The sequence below is a fragment of the Ambystoma mexicanum genome, chromosome 1q, assembly GCF_040938575.1.
Source record: "Ambystoma mexicanum isolate Mex_15411 chromosome 1q, UKY_AmexF1_1, whole genome shotgun sequence".
Lineage (NCBI taxonomy): Eukaryota > Metazoa > Chordata > Amphibia > Caudata > Ambystomatidae > Ambystoma > Ambystoma mexicanum.
In genome coordinates this window covers 221714434-221740778 of record NC_090922.1, presented here as the reverse complement: position 1 = coordinate 221740778, position 26345 = coordinate 221714434, and the positions used below count along the sequence as shown (strand labels likewise).

General features: G+C 47.3%; 1 protein-coding gene across 1 annotated transcript in view; it reads left to right on the top strand.

The window, feature by feature from the left end:
* LIG1 (DNA ligase 1) overlaps positions 1-26345 on the top strand; it is an 876776-nt gene that overhangs the window by 764857 nt on the left and 85574 nt on the right. Inside the window, exon 25 of the mRNA XM_069637540.1 lies at positions 21077-21220. Within this exon, the coding sequence (XP_069493641.1) occupies positions 21077-21220 (144 nt within the window). The remainder of the gene's footprint in view (positions 1-21076; positions 21221-26345) is intronic.

The following is a 26345-nucleotide window of genomic DNA, read 5'->3' as shown; positions in this document are numbered from 1 at the left end:
GGGAATGAAGGAAGGCGCTGGCTCCTTCTCAACAATACTGTCAGTGTGTAATTTGTGATTCCCATTGTGTGCGCTCATTGTGGACCCTTTACAAGCTCACCACCACTTAAGACTTAGCCTAGATCCTCGTAACTGCTAGCTTGAACTGGTATGGATACAGCTCCCCAGAGTTGTCCCTGTTACAAAATAGGTTGGCCTTCTATACATCTGTCCACCAGGCCAGAGTATAGAAAATCAGTGCTAACAAGCTGGATATCACTTTTACATGGAAACAAAGGCAGGGCATTCTCCCATTTTAAACTCCATTGGCTGCAGGTAAAGGTATGCCTGGCAGTCTGTCTTGCATGGCCCCTTTATCTAAAGGGCCATCAATTGGAGGCGAAACAGGCAGGCAAACACTGGGAGGCAGTTCTCCATGCTGATAAATTACATTTCAAGCAGGGCCATGTTTTTCAACCAATGTTTTGCTTGAATGTTCTGGTGTGGCCACCATATGATTAGAGGTTTCTGGGACTTCGAAAGCTTATGGAACTACCAACTTAGCATGCTACTTTGTTAGGCCAATAAAAAGGTATCATAACTTTTTGCTTCACCTTCCTCTAATTCGTTGGACTCTGAGGTTCCCAAGTGCAGCGTGATCTTGTTTGCTCCCTACTGGCCCCATCAGCTGTGGTTTGGCGTTCCAAGGAAGTGCTTGTTTCTTTCCAAGTCATGATCTCTTTGTGCAGGAGTCTGCAACCTGTGGCTCTCCAGATGTTTTGAAATACAACTCCTGTTATCCCTCACCATAAACCATGCTGACTAGTGCTGATGGGAGCTGTAGTTCCTAACATCTGGAGAACAAAAGTGTTAGGCAAGATTTGATGTAGTAACTCTGTGGAAGACTACACCACCCTTGTCCTCTTGGTATTAGGTAACCCACCTATTGGTATAGGTATGTACTACACAAGTTGGTAGTGTGACTGAGCAGCCAAACTTATCACAAGAGGGGTAAATGTGAGCTGTAGAACTGTAGCAATGAAATCCACCAATACAAGTATCCAAATAACAGTTGCACTCAAGGTTCCTAGTTAAAATAATTATGTATTTATTTAACGGTCCGGTTTAAATAATCATTCTTTAAAAAGGGCAATATATGTAGCGATCAAATACACTTTAAAGTACTTTCTCAGAATCAACGCAAAGCAAGTAGATACTCTTTAGGATGCTTCATACACACTTCGTACACCCTGAGGTGACTTCATTAACTAGGACAGTAATGGCATTTATATATCACCTGTACACTTTGTAAATTCTGAGGGTTGTACTAGAAAGGAAAGGTTAAAGGAGGGAAAAAGGTTAAACAGGTTCTCCAAGAATGTGAGCACTTTAAATCTTCCAATGAAGTCTAGATACAAACCTTTCCCAGCAATTTTAGTTTAAAACCAATGTATCACCTATGAGGGACAGTTAGAATCAAAGTCAATGGAGTAGAAGAGTCTGCAGGGAGCCAGGACAGCCAAAGTCAATTGGAGCAAGGACTATGGAGCTGAGGCACTTCTTAGATAGTAAAAGTCTTGCACAAAGTTAGAGAGTTGGTTGAATGGAAAATCACTGTAAGGTCACAATCTGTTACACTTGTGAACGTTAGAGCTGAAATCAACTCTAGAAAAGCAGCTACTGCAAGTCTCAACTGAGAAGAGCCAGCTACAGACACTGAGGTAAGTACCCCAAGTCAGAGCAGTACCTTTGGTTAGAAGAAGAGGGTCCAGCTGGCTCCTGTCTGGTTGTAGCGATGTAGATCCCGTGTTCCTGGGACTCAGTTGTGGGGACAAGAGGGAGGAAGTCTGGGGACTCCTGTGGCAGCAATTTAATGGTCGGCGGCACTTCGTGATTTCAGAGCTCGGTAAACAGCACCACCGCGGATCTTGTACACTGGTTGGGCTTCCTTCACTCCTTGAGTCCAGCACTCTGGTGAGGTGACTCGAGCTCGGGCCGTCCTGCTTCAGGATGGTCCTCTGACTCCTGGAGCTTTTGGCCGGCTTACAGACGTTGCACTAGACTACGGATTTCTTGACACCCGCACTCAGTTCCTGCAGCAGCAAAGAAGTACAGCCAGTTGGGGAAGGTCTTCCAGCAAAGTTTGTCTCGGGGTTAGTTGGTCCCACTAACCCAAGGGTAGAAGTCGTCCCTTCCGGAGCTTCTCTTGTCGAGCAGAAAAAGGGGTTTCAGCACAGCAGCAGAGCTTCACCGGGCAGTTCAACAGTCCAGGAGGATGCAGCAAGCTAAGTTCACGGTTTCTTCACCGGGCTTCTCCTTCCCAGTGGTCGACTCTGTCTTCAGTCCAAGAAGACTCGCCTTTTAATCAGGTTCGTGCACAGCCTAGTTGTCACCAACACAGCAGGGTGGCTGTCCTGCAAGGACAGCCAGCAAGTCAATCCGGACTGGTGCATTCAGGTAACCATGGAGACAAAGGACATGGGAGTTTCGGGCACCTCCCTCACTCCCTGCCCTTGCAGACACACTGGAGCCAGAGGCGGGTTTCAGTACTGAAGCCCGTCAAAGGCAAAAATAATAAAGGGGTCAAACCTGGTTTGGCACGTAGAGTAATCCCAAGAAAGACCTTGCAAACAGAAAACGGCGAAAAAAAGACGCCCGGGCCATTTTGACACCATGGTCACCCATGGGTGCTATGCTGCAGCTGAGGATTCAGCCTGCGGTAGAAAAGCACAATGGTAGGGAAAGTAAACAACTGCCACCAGCCATTCAAAGTAGTGAGGGGAACATAACATTTTTTACATGATTAAGTAAGAAAACGGGCTACTAAGTAACCCCCAGCACTCCACATAGGATAGGGTTTGCTGGACCTTCAAAGAGAAAAGGTAATTAAAGTCAATTTCACCTTACTATTTTTCGGAACTGTAGTACCTTAAGAGAAATGTAAAGGATTTTTCTGTGACACTGCACTGAAGGTGCTGTTTCACCATACAAAAAGTAGATGTCTATGGAGTTCGTCAGACTCCAAAAACAAAGGAAATATAAAATCCAAATCGGATCAAAACACATGAGTGAAAAAAGGGCTCACTCACTCCAGGGTTAAAATTAAAAGGTTCTAAAGTCCAGCAAAAGAGCTGGGGGTCTCTAAGGTTGAAGGGAATTAGAAGAGAAATTAGAATTCTCCCTCACCAAAAGTTTGCAGACTCCTGTCTTAGTGCAACAGATTGGGGGCAGTTCTTCATCAATTTATTCCATTGCTAAGCATCTGGTTCCTGTGGAACTAGTTTACGGCAATGCAGGAATTTCCTATTCAAACATCGCATATCTTTGTGCAGCAACATAGTATTCTGCAAGGAGACAATACAAAAGCAAATGGCTCAGGTTTTGTCACTGGTCTTTAAAGACAGCAATCCTCTTTAATCTTGCTTGGGCAATGTTTTGTCATTTATGCCCTTCCAAGCAGATTCGGTTTTGCAAGTTGAGTACTGCAAGTATTACCTTTCGGCCATCGCTGCTTAACTTAATTCTTTGAAAGAGTCAGTTTCTCGGAAAAATGAAATTGTCTAAAGTCTTTTTGAGGAGCTTCTCAATTTTCAACCTCTGTTCAGAGAACCAGTTTCTCAGTGGGATCCTAATGCAGTCATTATGCTTGAAACTTTTCAACCATTTTGGACGTTCTTACTTGGAAGGCTTCCTTTTAAGTGGCCAATATTTCAGTCACATCAGTAAGCAAGTCTCGAGCTCTTTCTTCTGAAGAGCCATCTATTGTCTTTCACAGGGGCACGGTTGTTCTTAATGCCGGTCATTCTTTTATTTCCAAAGTAACATCAGCTTTCCAATTAAACCAGAAGATTGTTTTGCTGGTCTTCCACCCAAGCCACATTCTTCCTCATGAGGAGGCTTCACAATCTTGACCTTGCAAGAACTTTAAGTTCTAAGTGAACAACGGCGCTAAACACCTTTTTATTACCTATGGTCAGTGCTCCAGATAAGATTTTAAAGTGGGAATATTTTACTCACTATTTCTTTACAGTTGCGAGTATCAGGATTTTTTAGAGATTAAAAGTTAGCCCAAATCCCAATGGGAGCATTTTATAAGCAAATAAAAAAAAATTCAAATGGAAAACAAATGTTTTTGTAATTTTGATTTCGTTGCACCTAGTTATTCAGTCAAATTAAAAGATGCATGTTTACTTATTCTGATCAGGCAGTAGTAATAGTCTCTTCCTGTGGCACTACGTGCAGTACAGATCCAAATCTATCCATGGGCCTGTGTGGGTGAAAGCGGGAACAATTAATTTTTTGTTGGGTATTTTTACTCCCTATTTTTATTTTTGGGCAGTATTTGCCTATTTTTAGGGATTACAAGTGGCTGATGCACCCTCTGTAGGGCCGTCTACAGTGGACTTTCACCTGGAAACAAGGTAGCGAAAGACTACCAATCAAGATAGTCTCCTGCATCTCTAAAGCTTACCAGCTCTCCGACATTCAGGTTCCTGGAAGACTTGGCACTCAGTCAGCCAGAGCTAAGGCAGCACTGGTGTCCTATGTGATGGGGTCAGAGCCATTACCCTGTCAGGAGGGGTAAGGGAGTGCATGGGGGACCGCAGTCTGGGACACCACATGTGCCATACCTATTGTTAATGGTGCCACCCTCTTCTGCAAAATGCCTCCCAGAACTTTGTCTGGACAGTTTCTTCCTTTTTGACAACCACGACACTCGACGTGCACTTGGGAGCAGATCAGAAAACCTGTACTGAAACTAAACAAACGGAAAACCCCAAACACAGTAGTTAATACAGACCGAGGCTTCACCACAAACTAACCGCATCCAGTACCTCAGAAAAGCACAGAACTCCCACTACAGAAAAAATAACTTCTAAGCCCACAGCATGCCCGAAAAACAGATGGGGAACAATCAGAGACTTTGAAAACCATGCATAAAAAAGGGGGAGGGGCTTAGACTGAAAAAATGCTTACAGGGTTCGCAGCGCCTATAATTACTGGGTCCCCGGAAACCAGAAGATCATGGTTGAGACTTAACAAAGGATAGACCTGCCAATAAACAGCTTTGAGTATTTCACTCCTGCCCAAAGAAAACGGACAACACCATCTTACCAGTTATTTACTGCGATCAACCCAGCCAAGCACCATAGTAACATCCGGGCCTTGCTGGTCAATCTTTTCCCCCACCCTCCCCAGCTTTTGAGGGGTGGGGTGGGTTTAATCTGCTAGTTTTGCTGGCATACCCTGTGGTACGCCAAACAAGACCCAGAGAAAAAGAGAGCATTTACGAAGATGATTGGGGCCCATAGTGGGAATTCAACTCAGTCACGAAGGATGCAACTCCTTCCTGGCAAGAGAACCTAGAAGATTTTGCAATAGACTGGGCACAGTGCATACCACCAGGAGGCGTTTAGGTCACAATGAAGGGAGGCTGTTTCAGTGAGATGGGTGAACCAGAGATTGGAGAAAAGGGCTTGCCCCTCATTTCCTCATATCCAGAAGTATAGCTTGGTTTAGGACAAATATCCCTGTCCCCGCAGGAAATGGTGTATCCTGGCCAGGATCAAGAGTGAAGGAAAGACCCGGGCTGCACCTGCTGATTCATGGGGGTCGAGGTACTGATGGTCGACTTGGCCCATTCAGAAATGAGGCAGGAGAACCCCGTCGAACGAGGATTTGTAATGGACTCCTTCCTCCCACTGATTCCTCATCTATGATATCCATGACTCGGGATTGTGGGACATGCTAGTGCATGTACACGAAGGCCGTCCGGGAGGGGGCGGCGAAGATCTTCACCTTCATCCACAAGACGAAGGGTGAAGCTCTGCAGTCTCGATCTAGGTCGCACAGCGCTGAACGATGCTTCGAGGAGTGGGCGGTTCCACGCAAGGAAAAGGACAAAAAAGAAGCAGCATTGGAAGAGGTCCCGCTGCCCCAGTCCTGACACTGGCTTTCGCTGTTATCTTCTAAGATGAACCACTGCTCCAGAGGGTCCCCTGAGTGTCCGGCTTAGGTGCTTTTTCCTACCCAGTCCTCCACAGCAGAAGAATGGGAGAGCTTCCTCAAAAAGATGCTGGACGTTTTTGCCAAGGCGCTGGTGGCTCCGGCCTTGGTGCCTGTGGTGCACCATCAGCTCTGGTTCCGCAGGGTCCCACTGTGTATGTTGCAACCTGAGGGGTACCCTTTGGGGACCAATCCTGAACACATAAGTGCTTGGGCCGGGGCCAGACAGACGGAGGTCTCTTGGGGCCAACAGGCCCGCCTTTGAGAGCGGCAAGGATGTGACACATCTAGGATGAAGAGGGCAGCCAACCTATGGGTTCTATGGAGATGATGGATTTCCTGGGGGAATTCTACGGGGAAGGTGAGGATGTGCTAGGCCTGGCATAGGACCTGCAAGGGGCCAGTGGCCTTGACACCTCCCAGAGATGGAATATTTGCCAGCTCGTCCCTTATGAAAGCCTCACACCACCTTCCAGCACTTGATGGCTAAGGTGGCCAGTACTCTGGGGCTATCTGCTCCTTCTAGGTCCAAGGTTCAATATGAACTTTGTGATATTCTGGACATTACCCCCAAAAAGAAGATGCTCCTGCCCTTCAATATGGCAGTAGAGGCCCCCTGCACTACTCTGTCTTGGAGGTGTGGAAGAAACCTGCATCTGTTCCGACAGTGGACAGGGAGCTGGCGCGAAAACATTGGCCTGATCCGTCTGATCCGGCCTTTTTCTTCCCAGACTTTTTCTTCCCATGCTTCGCCCGAGGTCTTGGTGGTGCAGGCCACGACGGCTAGCCTGAAGACATTTACCTTCCCGTCCCTTCCACTGGACACTGAGGGCCCTGAGGTTGTCCTCACTCTTTTCCCCCTAGATGCTCCTCTCAGGTGGCCAGGGAAAGGCCATAGCTTTTGGATCCCTGAACAACCCCAGCACAACTGCCCTTGGTGCAGCAGAGATGAAGCGGATTTAATGCATATGTTCTGGGAATGCACCAAGGTCCAACGACTCTGGACCGAAGTTGAGCGAACCTGCAGGAATGCGGGCATGTCTAGCTATGTTTGGACCCCCGGAGAGTGCCTCCTGGGAATTTACCCCAGGCTAGCTAAATTCAAGCATACAAAGAAGCTTATGGACCTGGCTTGTATTCTCACCAAAAGGACCATAGCCATGGCTTGGAAGCGACCGGGCGGACCACGTTATCAAGCATGGCGCAGCGAGCTGGAGCGCTGGGTCGGCGCAGAGACCTCGGCCTAGGAAGAAGGCATTGCCAGGTCTCCTGACGAAGCGAGCCAAGCATTTGAAGCTTGCAAGGCCCTTACATGGGCTCTGCTCCACCCTACCAATGACAATAAACCTCCTTGAACAATTCTCCCCCACCGCCCCCCTTTTTTTTGGTTCACCAATCTACTCATCATGCAACTCTGGTATATACCATTGTCATAAGGTACCCAACCCCCCTCTTACGATGCTTCTTCCCCTTTCCCGTGTGTTCCCTCTCAAAACGAACTTAGTTGACCACCTGGAGACTCTTGTTGTTTCTGTTAAATAATTTATGTTGAAGTTATTTATTGCTTACTAACCGTTTGGCTTACATGTACGAATGTCTATACTGCAGTTGGCAACCAGTACCACACTGCTCTTGTACCTATTATAAATGCCAATAAAGATATTTAAAAATAAATGGCTTTTGGATCCCGACCCTGGGGGTGGATCTGCAAGGGAGGATCACCTGGGTGGAGGGAACTTTGGGAGTGGGGAGAGGACGTCCTTAGGTGAGACATCGTATCCCCCATTCCCTTTTCAGGATGAACCTTCTATCCCTCAGGCCTTTAGTCTGTCAGCCCTTTCCCTTTTCTCCCCTACAAAATGTCCCCCAGAAACACCACTTCAACACTGGGGCGAGGAAGAAACCAACTAGGTAGACAAATCCTCATTTGGGTGAGATAAAAACATATCCTCCTCATATTGTTAATACAGACACATATCCGCCAAGTACCAAGACGAGGAGGAGACAAGAGTTATGCACACTTCCTTTTATTCAAACCTCCCTGAACACCATTTTGGTACTGAGACGAAGAAGAGGGCTGTGGGGGGGGCTGGAGAGGGGATTTCAGATGGAACAGCCAGACATGTTCTGTTAATAAGTTTTACTATGGTCCGGCATTTGAACGGAATGACCTTGCCTGTGGATATAAAAATGTGGGCTGCACAGCATGAGTGGAGGGACGGCAGGCTGGAGCAAAGCAGGCTGTAGAGAGGCGGACTGGAGAGGCGGGAGACACCGGTGCTGGAAGCAGTTTCAAGCAGGGGAAAGGGACGCCAGGGACAAGGCCGACCAAGAGTGTCTCTGGAAACCTGCACGACCACAGTGTCAGGTGCAAGCTTTGGGAATACCAAAGCACTCCAGTCGCTGCAGGCCTCCAAGAGAGCGAGCAGTACTCTCTCGGACCTCTGTGAGGAAAGAACAGAGGTATTGGAAGCTGAAAACCGAACAAGGAATGGAAAGGAGCCAACGGGAGCTGCCGCCTGAAGCCGCAAAGTGGAAACTGAGAACACTCATACTGGGGCGCTCCGGGGACCTGAAAGAAGCATTATTTGAAAATCGAACAAACTGAAAGTTACAAACCCTTTTGAAAGGAACAAACGTGTGGTCCGACAATTGCACCTAGACTGAGTGCCACCCTTTGGAAAAAAAACAATGAAAGGAACCATAAAGAAGCTTGTGTTTTGCAACAGTCGCTTAAGTGATTTTGAAGTCAAGAAACAGAACTAGGTATGTGAACCAGTGAAAAGTACTGATGACAAGAGCTGGGAAGTGTCTCGAAATTGTGGTGTTTTTTTTGAAAAGCTGGTAGATTTGAACTCAGAAAAGGGAACCATGATACCTGGTGAACTGTTTTGAACTTGGGGAAGCGGATTACAAGCCAAGAGCTGGAAGAAGCTCAGAACTTTATGGTCAGGTGCCACTCATGGGTAAGGACTTCTGACTTTGCAGCTGACATTTTGTCCAGATTGTTGGCTATGCCGTTTGACAACCATAACCTTTTTGCAGTGAAGGCTGATGACGCACTCCAGAAGTTTGTCATCCAAGGCGTCTGCTTAGTCTTTGAGACTAGGAGTGCAACAGCCTTCCGCATAGATGTCTCAGTGCGGGGGTTTTTGTCCCTTTCCTAGCTTTGCCCAGAGGGGCTGTGGTCAGCCAGGAAGAGAACAAGGCAGACGTTTCCCGAGAGGAAGGGGTGCCCAGTCCGCTGTTCCCGCTGCACCCCAGGGTAATTTGTCACAGGGGTTGGGGTGCTTTCTCTGTTCAGCCCAGATAGCCTAATAGTCGAAGACTGCGTCCGACGCTTTTACCTTTTTATATAGGTCATTTGGCGGGGGTATTGTCTTCCATTCCTTAAGCGCATCCCCAGACCACTGCTCTCAGGCCACACTCGTGTCTCAAGCTGGTTCCATGCTCTGTACGAGGGAAGGGGTGGAACTTCAACTATTTTCTGGTTTTGGAAGACGGGGGCATTCACCCCATCCTGGATCTATGGTTGCTGAGCTTGTTCCTACGCAAACACAAGTTCAAGATGGTTACTCCAACCCAGATTCTACAAGCCCTTGATCTGCAGGACTGGTTGGTTTGCCTGGACCTTAAGGATGTCTACTTTCATGTGCCAATTCATTGAATGCGTGGGAAGTACCTGAGGTTCGTACATCATTACGAAATCAGGTTCCTGCCATTTGGGTTTTCTACGGCTCCCATGGGTGGGTTTCAACAAGCTGCTAGCAGTTATGGGAGAGGAAATCATGCCTTTGCCTACCTAGAGGACGGGCTCGTTTGAGGCCGCTCCCCAGATCTTGTGTCGGAGCACCTACTTTACACATGCACTCAATTGCACAGCCTTGGCTTTTCTCTGAACTTCAAAAGGTCTCGTGTTTTTGATTTATTGGTGTGGTCTTGGACACTCGCCTGGGCAGAGACTTCCTGCATGAAGATCAAGTGGGGAACATCTTTTGGATGGTAAATGTCCGCCAATCTCAGGTACACGTCCAGGGCCCAGCCTTCCTGTGCCTCATGGCCTCCTGCATTCTAGTGGTGCCGGAGGCAAGGCTGCGCATGAGATCGTTTTAGTGGCTTATCCATTGCCAATATTCAGTTTCAGGGCCACATGTCGGTCCCCTTGCAGGTATTGTTTCAGGTGGATCAGGATCTTGGATGGTGGGCATGCAAGACAACTTGCTGAAAGCTGCATTGTTGCCTTGGCCCCAAGTGACGTTATAAACTCATCTCTGACTGGTTGGGGTGCTCACCTGTTAGATCGAACGGTGAGCGGGCTGTGGTCTCCCGCAGTCTCTCTGGAACACATCAACTTGCTGGAGCTGAGGGCGATCAGGCTGGCACTGGTCTTTTTGCTCTTTTTCCTCCCCTTTGTGAAACGCAACACTGTGCTGATCCGGACTGATAACACAGTGGCCATGCGCTCCCTCAACAAAAAAGGTTGCATGGGATCCTTGTGCCTCTGCAGAGAAGCAATGCAACTGTGGTTCTGAGCACTGGACAACATTCTCTCTGACTGCGGCTCATCTTGCCGGACAAGAGAATGTCACAGTGGATGCCTTTGGCAGAAAGGCTTCAGCCTCCCACGAGTGGGTGCTCAGTCAGGGTTAATATGGAGGAGATCTTCTGTTGGGGAACTCTTCAAGTGGATCTCTTCACTTCCAGTGTCAACAGGCAGTGGGAAGAGTTCTGCTCCAGGGTATTTCTTCGACAGGGAGCTCTATGGGACATGCTGACGGTCAAGTGGACTTTTGATTTCCTTTATGCGTTCTTGCTGATCCCTATCATTCTGCTGGTTCTCAGGAGATTGCTCCTGTTCGGAACCACGATAATCCTGATAGCTCCAGACAAGGGCCTGGAGAACATGGTATCCAGAGTTGCTGGACATATCCATCTGCCCCCCAGTGCCTTACAGGGAGAGTCAACTTGCTCTCCCATTCGGAGAGCAGGTTCTCCACCCTAAACTCAGCAGCCTGAATCTTCATGCTTGGATACTGAGAGGTGCAAGGAGTGGGACTTGTCAGACAGCGTCTTTTGTGTGCTGCTTTCAGCTTGGCGGCCCACTACGAAATCCATGTATGCCTGCAGGTGATGTGAATTTTCACTCTGGTAATGGGAGAGGGACCTGAATCTTTAATCCTTTCCTCTATCCTGTATCCTTGGATTTTCTGCTTTTTTTTTTGGGCCCAGGCAGGCACTGTGAAGGGTAGACCCGCCACAACATGGCTCATTCTTCGGAATCCCTGCTATTATGCAGTTTTTGCACGGTTTGTGGAACCTTTTTTCTCTCCACCAGTTTGTGGTTCTGGCGTGGGATTTGAATTTCGTTTCGACGTTTCTTATGGGTTCTCCTTTTGAACTCCTTCATGTTCTATTAGGTTAATCACTCTTAAGGTGATTTTCCTGTTTTTTTTCCCCAAAGAGAAGGTGACTTTGAGAGTGAGACCCTCCTGTCTGCCAAAGGTGGTCTCAGATTTCCATCCCTCTCAAAGATCCATCTTCCTGTGCTTTTTCCTCCCCCTCATCCTTCTAAGGCAGGGGAACGATTCCATCGGCTGGACCCAGTATGGGCCCTAAGTTCTGTGTCTCTTGTACTAGAGAAGCTAGGAAGGATAACCAGCTTTATTTTGGTTGCGCTGATGCTCATGCTGGCAGTGCTGCAACCAAACACTGTCCAGGTGGATAATTCTCTGTGACCCTGCTGGAAAGGGTGTGTCTGAGTGTCTTGGAGCTCATTCTGTTAGGAGTGGCTACCAACTCTGCCCTGCTGATGGGACATTTGCCAGACGGCAGCGTGGTGGTCTTGGCACGTTTCCTAAGCATTATTGCTTGGATTCCATTGCAGACCAGTATTCCCGATTTGGTGTGCAGTCCGCCAGAGTTTTCTGGTTTAGGTGGTGGTCTACCTTACATACTGCATTGGGAGTCCATCATAGATGAGGAATCAGTGGAAGGAAGGAGTCCATTAGAAGAACAAATTACTTGACTCTCAGTAATAATCTTTGTCATGGATGTTACTCCCACTGATTCCTCATCGCCCTCCCTACCTGCCCCTCCTGCGGGAAGCTAGTACACCCTTTTTTCTACAGGGAAAAGGGTGGAACTGAAGTCACGGGTGCAGTGTTGCTATATAAACACTAGCCCGATGTCGTATGCCTGCGCATAGAGGTGTCGGACAAAGATGCGTTGCGCCCTCTGGAGGCAGAAACGTTTCCGTAGAGCAACTGCGCTGGGATAACGATGTCATAAATGAGGAATCGGTGAAAGGAACGTCCATCAGAGAAAACATTACCGAGAGGTAAGGAATCGGTTTTCCTCAAAGGAGGAGGATGGAGAACACTACCCTGAGGACATATAATTTAGGGCAGTCCTCTAACAGCAATGGCCCAAAGAAAGGGATTTGGGTCCCCACTGCCCCCGAGAAAAATTAAGGAGAGGCAAATGCAATGGCGTTTGGTCTGTGGGAAGAGGGGGTCTGACCTTGCATCCATTATGAAACAAATACCACAGGAGGGGCAAGAGAAGAACTGCCAAGGGACACTCCCACCATGGGCAACTATATGCCTGGGGCGACCTGCTAGAAGAAACCTTCTGGGTGCTGGTCCAAAACCTGGGAGAGTCGGTCTGGCACCAACAACGTTTGTCCGGGCCTGCTATCCAAGGTCCTCTCCCGTGCAGAGAACATGTCTACTTGATGTATTCACAGAGAGTGGATGACTTACATTATGGCAAAGGCCGGTCCACATGGGGGAAACTGTCACCAGGGTCATTGTGATGCTGAATCTTCCCCGAGATCGAGTATTGGGAGAGCGGGTTTCCCAGATTGCAGGAGTGGATGGAGTCCTTAAGCCAGAAAAACAGAAGGTACAGGCCATTCATACCCCACCGGGTGTACTGAGTGACCAGATGCTATGCCTGTGGGGAAATGGGGCAACATCCCTTATTGTCCCAAAAGACCTCTAGGTAAAGTTCCACTGGACAGGTGGGAGCAGAAGAATTTGGGAGGAATAAAGGTCCCAAACAACATCGGGAGCGGGTGGGTGGGGAGTTAGCTGGCAGAAAGAGGGGGCTTTGGAGAAAGGGTGGAGGTATGTGAACGGGTCAGGGCCATGGCCTTGTCAAGGGAAGGGGCTTGCATGGGGGACTAGAGTCTCTGTGACCCCCCCCAAACCTCCTTGATCCCTCCCTCATTTTCCATGCCTGTTAATGATGCCACCCTCTGTTGCAAATTGCCTCCCAGCACTTGTTCTGGCAATAGTTTTTTCTCCTACTGAACCACAACTCCCACCATGCACTTGGGAGCTTCCAAGAAAACCGACTGGGCCGAACTAACAGGAAACCTGAAATGCAGCCATTAATATGAACTAAAAGCCTTCTCCACAACCCAACAGCATCCACCTCAGAAAAACACAAAGCTCACTACAAGAAGGGAAACCATCAGACACTACTAATGAAAGCGGGCTTGGTGAGACGGGTTTTGAGATTTATTTTAAAGGTTTTCAGCTTTGTAACCCAATCCCTGGTGACTAGATAGGCACAGATTAACCATTAGTCATGTGAGTGCTGGAACCAATGGAGGGAGAGGAGCGCAGGTTAGAAGCAGGAGAGCTGCAGTATTGAAGCTGAAAGAATGAAAGGCAGAGTGTGGGGTGCAGGGGTCAGGTCAAGACTTGTCTAGGTAAGTGAGACCAGTCAGAGGACGGATGGAAGAAAGGAGTACTGAGGAGTTTGTGGCCACTTTGGAGCAGAGTGCATGTAAGGTATTTGTGACAGTCGTACAAGTGTGTGAGAGTTAAACAGTGAATTGCAGTGTTTGTAAAGGTGCAGGTAGTACGGATGGGGAGATGGGAGTTAGGGGAGTGAGAGAAGTAGGTAGGGGGGTGTTGGTAGAGAGTAAGGATAATAGAGAGGAGTTTAGGAGTGGGCCGAGAAGAGTGCAGGGGAGATTTGAGGGGGTGAGTATTGGAAAGGTGAGCAGGGTACCTTATCCCGGAGTAGGTGGAGAGGAGAGGAGAGGAGAGGAGAGGAGGGGGGGGATTATAGTGAGAGGTGAGCAGGGGGGTGTAGTGAGAGGAAGAAAGGGGGGGGTGTAGTGAGAGGTGAGAAGAGGGGGATGTAGTGAGAGGTGAGAAGAGGGGGGTGAGGTGAGAAGAGGGTAATAGTGATTAGGGGTGTAGTGAGGGGGGTGTGGTGAGAAATGAGGTCGTTGTGAGGGGTAACTCTGGGGAGCCTAGTGAGAGATGACAGGCCGCTGTGTGGGGTGAGGAGGAAAAGGAGTGTGTGCAGATCATTAGGCAGACAGGAGAGAGTTGGAAAGGTGAGAAGGGAGTAGTGCAGGAGAGGGAACGAAGAGTATTAGTAAAATCAAGGGAACAGAGCGAGAGGAGCAGTGTAAGAAAGGACCAATGTGTCTGCAATTGGCACAAAGTTACCATCGCCTTTGTTATACACACTGGGAATAGGTACGCTTGTAAGAACCCTGGAGAAAGACAGATGAGGCCTTTGTGCCCTCATTTATATTACCAATGAGTAATGGGGAGACCTGTGATTTATGGACGCCTGGGTTAGGGATAGAACCCCCATTAGTTTCATTTCTCGCCTACTCTCACCCCCATCTGCCCTTTGTCCAGCCTGGTACGTTAAATTCAACAATCTACACCTTCTCCTCACGTTAAGTCCATACACCTTCAGTTGTTTTTGAAAATCCAAAATAAACGCTCCTTCAATCTTCCTGTAGACGAGGCATGTTAAGAGCATCAGAGACACTTTCCAGAAACCTGTCCCCACCCCTGCTTATTCCCCGCCTGCCACTGCCAAACTTTTTCTGGGATCTGCCATGTCCCAGTTAATCCGGGTCTCAGATGATGTTTTTCTTTTCCTGTATTATCGAGCTTTGTTTCCTGCATAGTGCACTGTAAACTTACTTTGTAACCACCCCCTTAGTAACTAACCTCTGTAACCGACCATCCTTAAGATAAGTACCATGTCCCAGAATATACGTCTTATGTAGCCCCCCGCAACATGAGGCTTTACCAGCATGTAGTCTTTCACCTACTATGACCTTAATGCATGTCTGATGTAGCCCCCTGCAACATGAGAGGCTTTACCAGCATGTATTTTCCTGTTTACATGTCTTCGGTATGCATCTAGGTGGGAGTTCCTTGGTATTGGGGTGAGCTTCTACCAGTATGTATACAATGCATAGTCTTGTCAAGCACTTTCTGTAAGTAGCGTCTAGATACCTGAGGGTTTTGTGCGCTGTAAATAGATGCAAAAAATAAATAAATAAGGGTCCTCAACCTTGTCAACTCTGCCGCCTGCAATGCCTCTTCCAGCTCTGTGATTTCCGATCCACCTTATTCACTGCCTTTACCGGTATAGCAGGAGTAGTATTGGTGTGATATGAGGGTGGTGCAGTGGCTGGTGGGGGTACAAATGTGGTGTTAGTGTATCCCGTGGTGGGAAGGGTGGGATAGCATCCCACTGGGGGCATTGGTAACAGCCTCTCCTCAGGTGATGCTACCGTATTTGAAATTGCGCCATCACCCTTCTGGGATTTACACTCATCATTGTCTTCTAAATCCTCCACCATTTTCCATGATGCCAAAATCTTTTCTCCTCTGAAGCTTTTTACCCTTGTATTTAGCAGCTAAGAATGTATACATGTGTTCTAATGTCCCTCTATTGTTCGTACCCTGCTCTGCCAATGGCGGAACATACCCCCCACCCCTGTATCTCCGCCACCCACTGCTTATGGTATTTTGCAATTTTATCCTTATACAACGGCAATGCACTGCACATGTACTCTAACGGTCGCACCCTCCCCTGGTCACCTCCTCTTCACCTTCCCCTCCTCTCTTTCTTCCTCACTCCACATCCATACACACACACTGCACACACAACCCCGGCGCCCCCCTTTCCTCTCACAGGCACTCCCGTGGTCGCCTCCTAACGCAACATGTAAATTAAAACACACTAAACAACTAACTAAAATAATGAGCTAAAACAACCACTACTCCATCTTGTTCCCCTGCCTGGAATATATTGGGCACAGGAATTGGAGCTCTCCAATTATACGGAACCCCTACATCTGTATTCTCAAAGTATGTTGCCATCTTCTTCCCTAACTCGGAAAGGATTCCATTTCTCAGTTTCTCTTCTCATATAAAATAATAATTAAAAAAACCTTCTAACTGCCACAAGGTCTCTCGCTCAACTCACCACTCAACCATAACCTCTCGCCTTCCCTTTGTCAATTCACTCTCGCACCCACACACTTCTTTCCTGTTTCCCCAATCCCCTCTCAAAGTCTTCACCTGTTGTTCTCACACGCAGAAGGTGTACTCACATGTGCGTGTTCACTCGCGCTCCTCCATCACAGGGTCCCATAAACGGACTGCACCATCATAGGAGCTGCGCCTTTGCTTCAAAGAGCAGACGGGAATTCTGGGAGAACTGCTCCTGTAAGCCACTACAGGTTGCACACTTGAGACTGGTTGCTGCAGGTGGTCGCAGCTCCTCATGCTGTGCGGCTGGGAAACCTCTGCGTCTTGCTGAAAAATCGTGGTATCTCGTCGGGGTCACCAATTTGTCTGGCAGACCTCCAACGCGCACACTAGGGGTGTCACGGTATTCGTTTTATGACGGTACAATAACCTTCTTGCCAAATGACGGTATATCATGGTTATCGCGGTATAGCAGGTGGAGTTAACTGATCTTAACAAATATTTTCTAAAAGGTCATAAATTGAGAGATGTATCATCACAAACAAAACCAGGCACCCAGGGCCAGAATTGGGCTTTTCAACATACTTTCCACTGAAATGCCTTGCTTCCACCAAACACAAACACACGTGTGGAGAGGAGAGGAGGGGGTGGGGTGGAGGCCTGCTGCAACTGGCAAAGCAAACTGAATAGCTTTTCTTTAGTGGTCATTTAGGCTTTTTGCTTCCCCACTGGCTACTGGTGAAGATGAACATGTTGCCATCTTGATAACCTGCATGCCACAGATCAATGGAGGCTGATGGTAGTATACGCTTGTGCACACGCGCACGCACACACACGCACTTTCTCTTTACGTTACAGCCTTTAGTTTACTTGCGGGCCAAAAGGTGTTCAGCAATCACGGACATGTTTCCCTTTGGTATGGCAGCAGGGAATACCCACAGAGATGAGTGAATTTCGCAGTGTGACTTATTATATGTAAATTCAATGATAGAACCAGGGAAATCCCCCATTGCCATATGTTTAGAGAACATTATCCATTATAAATATATAAACCCCAAAGCCGCCACCCCAAAGTAAACCCTTTTCCTTCTTGGCACTGTATCTATTCTTCCTATTGCTAACATATTGATTTTGTGTAAGGCACGTGTGGTTTATGGAATGGCATTAAAAACTGCTCCAACTGAAACTACTTGGCAGACGGCACATCCAACAGTGCAAAACCAAGACTGCGCAGCAATTGCTTACTGCAGCCTTTCCAAATCAGATTGAAAAGCACACTTAACGGTATGAACGGTATAACGGTATAAACAATGTGACGGTTATTATTGTTCAATTAAGTGGTTCACGGTATCTTTAACGGTATACCGTTATACCGTTACATCCCTAGCGCACACGTAGAAAAAATACAACCTGCCAGGGAATAACACCAAGACACCTTTTGCAAGGAGAACAAGGTTTAATCACACCCAAGAAAAATACATGCCAGCAAAGAACTCTGCTAACACGGAGCGCACTGACAAACAGCTTAAGCAACACGTTATAAAGGCACACAGTGTCATAAGTGTTGTAGATTACAGATCCAGGTGGCTGGTTGGTGCAACCATATACATATACTGCCTGCTCCATAAGGGATGCCAGGCCATTGGTACCAGCTTCTCCTGTTCGTCGTCTTCCACGTGGCGTTCTTCTGTGTACGTCATGCGAGAAGCTCCTAATTAGCAACTACCAACACAGATCATTGCATTCCCGATCTGTGGCCTAATGTGCACTTGATACTGCAACCATGGGCGCACAGGATACTTTTGAGGTCATGATAACTTGCAACCCCCAGCTCAATCCCAGACATGTTGGCTCCTTCCCAAATCTTCCCACCCTGGTTTTAGATGTTATTCCAACTTGCAGCACAAATCCCAAGGATACAGGATGTGGTGAATCAGTCTTTCTGCTGTGATCTTCCTGATAAATTGACAATCTAAAATGCTTATGGTTGGTGGTCTGGGGCTGGCTGCTACACTGGAATGCCGGGGTCCTGGGATGGGGGCATCTGGGCACTATAATTTAGGGCTTGGACTGGTGAAGGTCGGAGGCTTGTGCTCTCCTTCTCGTGGGATAACTTTTGACAGGGAGCTTGCGGCCCCTGTAGAGAAGCCAGTCAACGCTCACACCAGAAAAAATACAAGCCAATAGGGAAAAGGGCCCAGCACACCTCTTGCAAGGAAACCAAAGTTTTATTTCCACAAAAATAGAAATGGGGCTATAATCAGTACGAACAACACTTTATGAAGGCATACAGCGTCATCGGTGACGTAAATTACATAATGTACAAGTCCAAATGGCTGGTTGGTCGAGACCTTTTACATAGGCTCCCTGCTCCATACGGGATGCCTGGCCATTGGTCCCAGCCCAGTCTGTCCATTTTCTTTCACTTGGGCTCCTCCTCGCGGGTCATCTGGCATAAAGCTGTAACTAATTGGCAATTATGTATTATTATTAGCTATGTTATTTTATCCCTCCCGGCACATCGCAGGACAAATCACACGGCCTATAGTGAGGGCAACTGATCCCTGTTTTCTGATCGATCGTGAGGGTCTAACAGTTTTACAGTTGGTGGTCTGGTACTGACCGGTATCTTGGAATGCTGGGGGTCTTGGGGCTGGGGCTTTCGGGTGCGATTACTTAGAGCTGGGACAGGAAAGGTCAGAGGCTTGTGCCCTCCTTCTTGTGGGATCGCTTTTCACAGTGAGCTCTGAACCCCCTCGTGGACTTGCAGGGCGCATTCCTTCCAGTATATGACATTTTGGCAACATGAGACAATGAAGGGTGTATGAATCTCTGCAGCGCTGGCCTTTCTCACCGGTGCCAGTCTGTGTGAGACTCGGGCCTGCGGCCCTGGCTTCAGTGCAAAACTAGGCCTCAATTCCAATATGGCTGCTACTATCCAAGATGGCGTTTGATTTCCCCATGTACACCAGTGCAAATAAAACGTACACCACACTCCCCGCACTATGGCCCCCTAGCGACACCCCCTGCTACCTTCCCTAACCCCTACTGCACATTCCTAGGCCTGTTTCGTCCGAAAGCACTGGGGAGCCTGAGACGATCGTCCATACTTCCCAACAACCCCTCATTGCCTTGCAGAGCACATTCCTTCTGGGATACATCTGCTAATAATATGAAACAATGAGAGGTTTATGAATCTCCATGGGTTTGGTCTTTCACTTCTGCCTACGCTGCACCCCAAACCAACATTCACACGCTTATTTCTATGTTCTGGGCCCGGGCTTACTTCCCTGGCTGCAGCGCGGCACTAGGCCTCGATTTCAGAATGGCTGCTGTTTTCTAAAATGGCGTTTCACTCCCAGCGCAATCTATACCCAAACATATGATAAGCTACCCATAATGCAGCCTCTATCAACACCCCCATTCCTCCTATAACCTTCCCAAGCACCTACAACACCCTTGTATGTCTGTCTCATCCAGAACCTCTTGGGAGGGAGTTCGGGGGGGGGGGGGGCTTGGGACGAATGTCCCTGCTCCCCAACAGTAGGAATGGGAAGATATCTGCCTCAAAATGCAAGGAGTCTTCACCAAGGCCCTGGCACTGACTGCTTCAGCCTTGGCGCTGATTGCGACCACAGAACCCTCTGCATTCAGCAAAGCAGACTGGGATTACTCATACAACCACCACACATTTTGGCGAAAAACGTGTACACCTCCTCTGTTCGGCAGTCCTTCCGTGGCCGAGTGCTAGGGAAAAAGGGAGAAACTGAGTTCATGGGCCTCTGCATCAGATACTAACCCTGCTGTGACATCCAGTGTGGGGTTCATAGCCAAGCCAACGAACAGCTGACCATACCCGGGACACCTTGGCGGAGTTTCCGAAGGCAGCTTCTGCTGTAGATATATACATGGATGAGGAATCTGCAGGGAAAAGATCCATCAGAAAGAAAATTACAGAGAAGCAAGTAAGTTCTTCTTTTTATGTACATTTGTGTGGGCATACTAATGTTTGCCAATCTCTATTGTGAACTGGAGCTGCCACCAAATCCCTGATCTCTTAAGTCTAAGACTTACTGTTCAGCCTTGTTACTAAGTGAGTTTGCTTACACCAAGTGTGAAAAGCTCTTGCAGGTCTACTAGGTTGTATTCCCAGAACCCCAAACTAATGTTGGTTCTGAAAAACATCTGTACATTTCTTGCTGGGTTATGTTAATAGGAAGTTTAAAGGACATCTGTTAGACTCCTTCAAAGTCCCCCTCTTCCCAGGACCACCCTCTGCTTCATTGGAGGCATAAGCTAGGATAGAAGCTTCTTGGCTTAAAAATGTAAGCTTGTATAAGGACGGGTGTCGTACATTTGTATGGTTGAATTGATTTGACTGTGTATTGGTCTTGTGTAATAAGTTATTTTTTTGAATATTTAGATTTTTGTCTGAAGGGAGTTCAGAGTGATGACAATTGCTGTTTAAGGTGGTAATATGTAATGAAATTGAATAGGTATTGATGTTAATTAGCGCACTGCAATGTAGATATTTCAAACAACCCTGAAATCAACCTTTTCTGCACTAGCAACTAATTGGTCGCTTTTGGTGTGCATCGTCAAATGGAAGCCATGTGTACAACTCCTCCCCTAATGTCTTCTCCCTTTCCACTTGTAGCATTAGGTAGAGTATGTTTTTTGTATGCTGAGGTAATGACAGTCCAATTGATTCACAGAACTTGGCGCTGTTAAGTCGCATGATTCAAAGACATTGCCTAATTTATTGTTGGTTAAATAAATTATTTTCAAATAAAGCATATTGACTGACTAACTCTTCTCTGGTGCAGGATCACGTGATTGAGAAGCCACGCAGTTATTACAGATGGGACAGTGCCACAGAGCCGGACCACTGGTTTGATGCAGTGCAAGTGTGGGAGGTGAAGTGTGCAGACCTCTCAATCTCTCCTGTACACAAGGCAGCTTTAGGCCTGGTAAGTTTATGCAATCAACAAATGTGGGCGTTCACTGAGAGCACAACACCTAGTACTTCCATCTCCTGTGCCATTTGCTCCATACCGTATGGGCGCCCCACCCACTAGTTCCCATTGGGGATGGGAACAGAGCCTTTTGTACCACAAGTGTGCTATCCTCTTAAATTGTGAAGGTGGGTGTGGTCACGACTGTGGGGTGTGGCTCTGCACAAGCCCCTCTCTCCATTGCCACCCGTAAGTTTCTTTTATGTGCGACAGGATCAGGTGCCTTACCCCACTGCTACTTTTTTCTGTGTGCCTTCTCCCTAATTGTTTTTTTTCTCCAATATTTTTTAAACTGGTCCTCGGTCCGTCCCCCGGCTTCTTAGCTTATGTTGATTTCTGCCACATTCTTAAGATGTTCTTTAAGTGAACATTCCTTTTCAACATCAGTTTAGAGTGCCTCTGTGCTGATCACAGGTTGACATGTGTGAGAGTTCCAGACAATCAAAAGAATGCATCCTATGCAGAAGGGAGCTTTTTTCTCAGATCACTTGAAGGATTTGGCTAAGGAGTAGGCCTGGATGGAAAATGTAAGTTATCTCATGTTTTTCGAGAGTACCTCTGCAGAGGGACTCCTTTCCCTGGAGTTGCTCTTCTGAGGGCTCCATCAAAGGCAACCCCGAGCCCTGCAAGGCCTATTCTACCGGTGCTTGCCACAAGGGCTATAGTTACTGGGAATCATGCAGAGTGTGCAGGCTTGCTCTGGTATGTGACGTGGGCCTGATGGGATGCATTCAGGCACTCTGACCAACAGACCTAGTCTTTGAGGGCCTAAAGCCTCCTGAGCAACTGCTCGAGCTCCACCGTGCATGGACCGATACTGGGGTCTCCAAGAGTTGTACAAAATCTACATCAGGCTGTGCTCTGAACATTTTCCCTGTGTTGCACAAGATGGCAGCCAGGCATGATGAAGAGCTGGAATCTGGCCTTTCTATCTATAGTTCTTTACCTTCAGAGACTGCAGCACGACGAAAATCATGTAATGTTACAGTGTACTCTTTTACCCCAAACAGTTTCAAGGTATGATTTCACACTTGGTGTTCGGTGGTCTGAGGTCCAAACGTCCTGATGCACTGCATACCCATCCTCTTCATGAAACTGAGCTATATGGACCTGCGGTCAGTACCTGTTCAGACACAGTGTGTCCCTGCAAAACATACAACAGCTGCACCCTCATTAGGAACTTCAAGTACTTTATCTACATCCCAAAGCTAGGCTTGCGAATATAGTTTTCCAACGCTTCATGGGGCTTATGAGATTGCACCAAATGACTGATTTCCTGAAATCGCTCAGAAGTTCTTTCAACTACTCCACCATTAACCACTTCACCTGTGCTCCCAACAGAGATTAATTCAGTACCTGTTTCTCAGCCACAAATACCTTCACCTCAGGTATTTCTTGCTGAGCCTCTGACTACCCACCAAATGCCTCTGCCTCAGGCTCCTGTCCCCACAGTTGAACCTGCTTTGAGTTGGTAGATCCCATATCAGGGATTCCTAAATATGACCCAGCTCGACAGGATTCTGTCGGCTCCAGCTATACAGGGTACAGATGATGAGGAAGAGTTTCTATATTCAGCTATATCGTTCCACGATCATATGGCAGGAATTATGGACTTTTTTGGTATTCCTCCTCCACCGGATACTCCGGCTGTAGGAGGGATTCTATCGGAGATTTTGGCCTTCCACTTGTTTGCTTTGTCAGGCATTCAGTTGCCAAGAGGAAGTTCCTTAGGTGGCTAAAAAGATTTGGAGGACATTAAACTCCTGTCAAGCTACAAATTAGATGATTGAGGCTGTATACAAACAACCTTCTGCACTACCTCAAATTTGTAGTCATCCACAACCTCTATCCTTTCTGGTAGTGGTAGCTTTTTTGAATTGGAAGCTCTCCTCCGCCACAACATCTTCCTCTTCATCGTATCTGTTGTTCAAGGATGGCCCAGTTTTCGAGATGTACGGCCACAAGTTGTATACTAATGCAGCATTTCATTTGAGACAATCGAACGCTGATGCCTTGCTTTCTGCAGTTAATCCGTGCCTTTTGCGTGAACTTCCGATTTTTGGAATTACCTTCCTCTGGACAGGCAAGCAGAGTTCAAATCAGGCACAGAAGGGGCAAACAGGTGCCACAGGACCTCTTGAAATCAACAGTGCACATCGACACAGCCATCCGTGTTTTGGGTGTTTGAAAAGATATGAGTTGTTGTGCTTGGATATGATCCTCTGTTTTCCTAGGATGTACAAGATCGCATTTTAAAGCTTGCATTTGAGGCTTCAGATTTGTTTAATTCATTCACTGACAAAGAAAATGAGAAACATTTTTTAAGCCTTACTTGGAAATCTTGCATCATGTAGCAACACAGTTGCAGATACAGAGTGTATTGCGGTCATTGAGCAAGTTTGTTTGTTTTGTTTGTTTGTTTTATTACTTGTATTGCACACCAGACCCGTAGGTATCAGGATGCATTGGATAAGAGAACTTTAAGCTTAGTTACACAGAGCATAATCACATTTACAAATAGTTAATTATACAACAAAAGAATCTATATACATCAGATCTTATATGTGACAATATTGCGGATGTCATCCGTCAATATATTAGGGACACAGATAATGTAAACACAAATATGTACAAGAGTGCAAGGGTAGTCCAGGGTCATCCAGTGGTAGGTTAGTCTGATTGGGAAATCATGGCTTTACTAGTAAAGTATCTTACTTGTCAGAGTCTTTAAACCATCTTATGAGATTCTGACGGAATTTTAGGTAAGATTGCTCCTCTCGCATAGGAGGGGGTAGTGAGTTCCATAGTTGGGCCGCCTTGACCATGAAGCTGCGGCCCCCCACTCTAGAGAGTTTAAATCTCGGGACTACTAGGCAATTAGTGCTAGATAGTGTGAGTCTTGTGGGAACTTTGCTGGTAAATCTCTGTCAGATAACAGGGAGCAGCATTGTTCAAATATTTATTATGATTCAGGCGGCTTTAAGTTGTATTTTATCATGTGTTGTCAGCCAATTATTTAGTCTTCTGGTTTCGGAATTATGTTCTCTCCTGGGAATACCAATGGTGGCTCTAAGAGCATTGTTCTGGAGGGATTGGATTTTTTTGATGATCACCGTATTTGCTCCGATGTAGAGAGAATAACAATAATCCAATTTCGACAGAACGAGTGCTTTGGCAGGGTCAAGCAGCTGTGTTGGACAGGAAGGGTTTACCTGCTCTAATCAATTTGCAAGTGTATGCAGTGGCGGATGCCATTGCATTAACCTGCTGCTTGAAGGAGAGGGTGGAATCCAGGTAGAAACCAAGTGTTTTCACCTCACTAGCAACCGTGATAGGGTTATCAATGTTGAAGGTAGAATATTTAGGTCACAATTTCTTTAGGGTTGCAGGGGTCCACAGGATGATGATGATCTCAGTCTTATCGTCATTCAGGCATAGTCCATGGGTGGTCATCCATGCCTGGATGACGAGAGAGACCTTGTTCACCAAGGCCAAATCCTTTTCGTAATCCCCAGTAAGTGGAATGAGAATCTGGGTATCATCGGCATAATTAGTGTAGGTGATACCAAGATTGTCCAGATCGTTGAAAAGGGGCTTCATGAAAATATTATATAAGGTGGGTGAGACACATGATCTCTGAAGCAACCCCGCAAGTGATAGGGATTAGGTCTGCAGCCGCAGTGGTGGTGAAGACCCTCATATTCCTGTTGTTGAGAAAGGATTGTATCCAAATTATGGCTTCCTCAGAGAAGTGAGCATCTGAGTCCAAGTGGCTGCAAAGGACCTTGTGGTCCACAAGGTCAAATGCAACTGATGGGTCTAGAAGGAGGAGTAAGGCTGAGTTTTACCTTATCCCTAAGCTCATCAGTCTGGGTCTTAAGGTCTATTAAGGCTATTTCGGTACCATGCTGTAGTTGAAAGCAAGATTGGGGTGCTCCTAGCAAAATGTTGGATTCCAGATGTTTCTGTATTTGGAGATAGGCCATTTTATCTGATTTTCAGGAGAAATGGCACTGCTGTGATTGGTCGGTAGTTGGTGGGTATGGCCGGGTCTAGGGTCTGTTTTTTAAGTAAGGGGAGCGCCCAAGATTCTTTTAGGTTGTGTCATGATCACTGCTTCCAAGGAGCCAGGATCAGCCCAACGTCCTTGGAAGCAGGCCCCTAACCCTGATCCTAGGCACCAGCCGGTCCCCACAGAGACCTTTTGGACCTTGTCCTGGTGCCGGTGGCACCAGGCTCATCAGAAGCATCAGTCCCGGCACTGGAAGCGCCGGGCTCATCATTGGTGTGAAGGTGCTTGGGTGGACTTACCTGCGGCAGACCATGCTGCTTACTTGCCAGACTCTTAGAAGTCCTCGGTGAACTGGGACTACTTTCTTACCTGGGTGGGGCAGCTCCACTCCCTGGATACAGCACTGGAACTCTTCTGGAAGCAGGAACTCTTTTCTTACCTAGGCGGGGCTGTGGAAGGAGACGCCTCATCACTCCAAGGCTATTTAAACCACACCCGATTGATGAAACGTGCTTCGCGTTATTCTGCATCTGCAGCAGAACGCTCACCGAGTCTGTTCCAGCATTTCTTCTTGGGATCCTGAACCTGCAAGAATTATACTTACCATTCCTGTACCCGAGCAACATCAGCACCTGCAAAAGACCTGAAACAGGTTAGCAGAACGAACTTTCACACGCAGTGCTTGCTTACCTGATCCATCGGCAGCGGCCGTGTCTAACGCTGCACCTTCGCCGGCAAAGATAAACAGCATTATTATACTTACCGGCACGCTGTGCACTCCAGATTCTTCACGCTGCATCTGCACCTGCAAAGATAAACAGCATTATTATACTTACCGGCACGCTGTGCACTCCAGATTCTTCACGCTGCATCTGCACCTGCAAAGATAAACAGCATTATTCTACTTACTGGCACGCAGTGCATTCCGGATTCTTCACGCCGCATCTTCACCTGCAAAGACAACAGCAGTGTCACACTTACCGGCACACGGCGAATTCCGGATTTCTTCATTCTGCATCGTCTCCTGCAAAGACAAAGAAAGAGACAGTAAGAGCGCTGCCATACTTA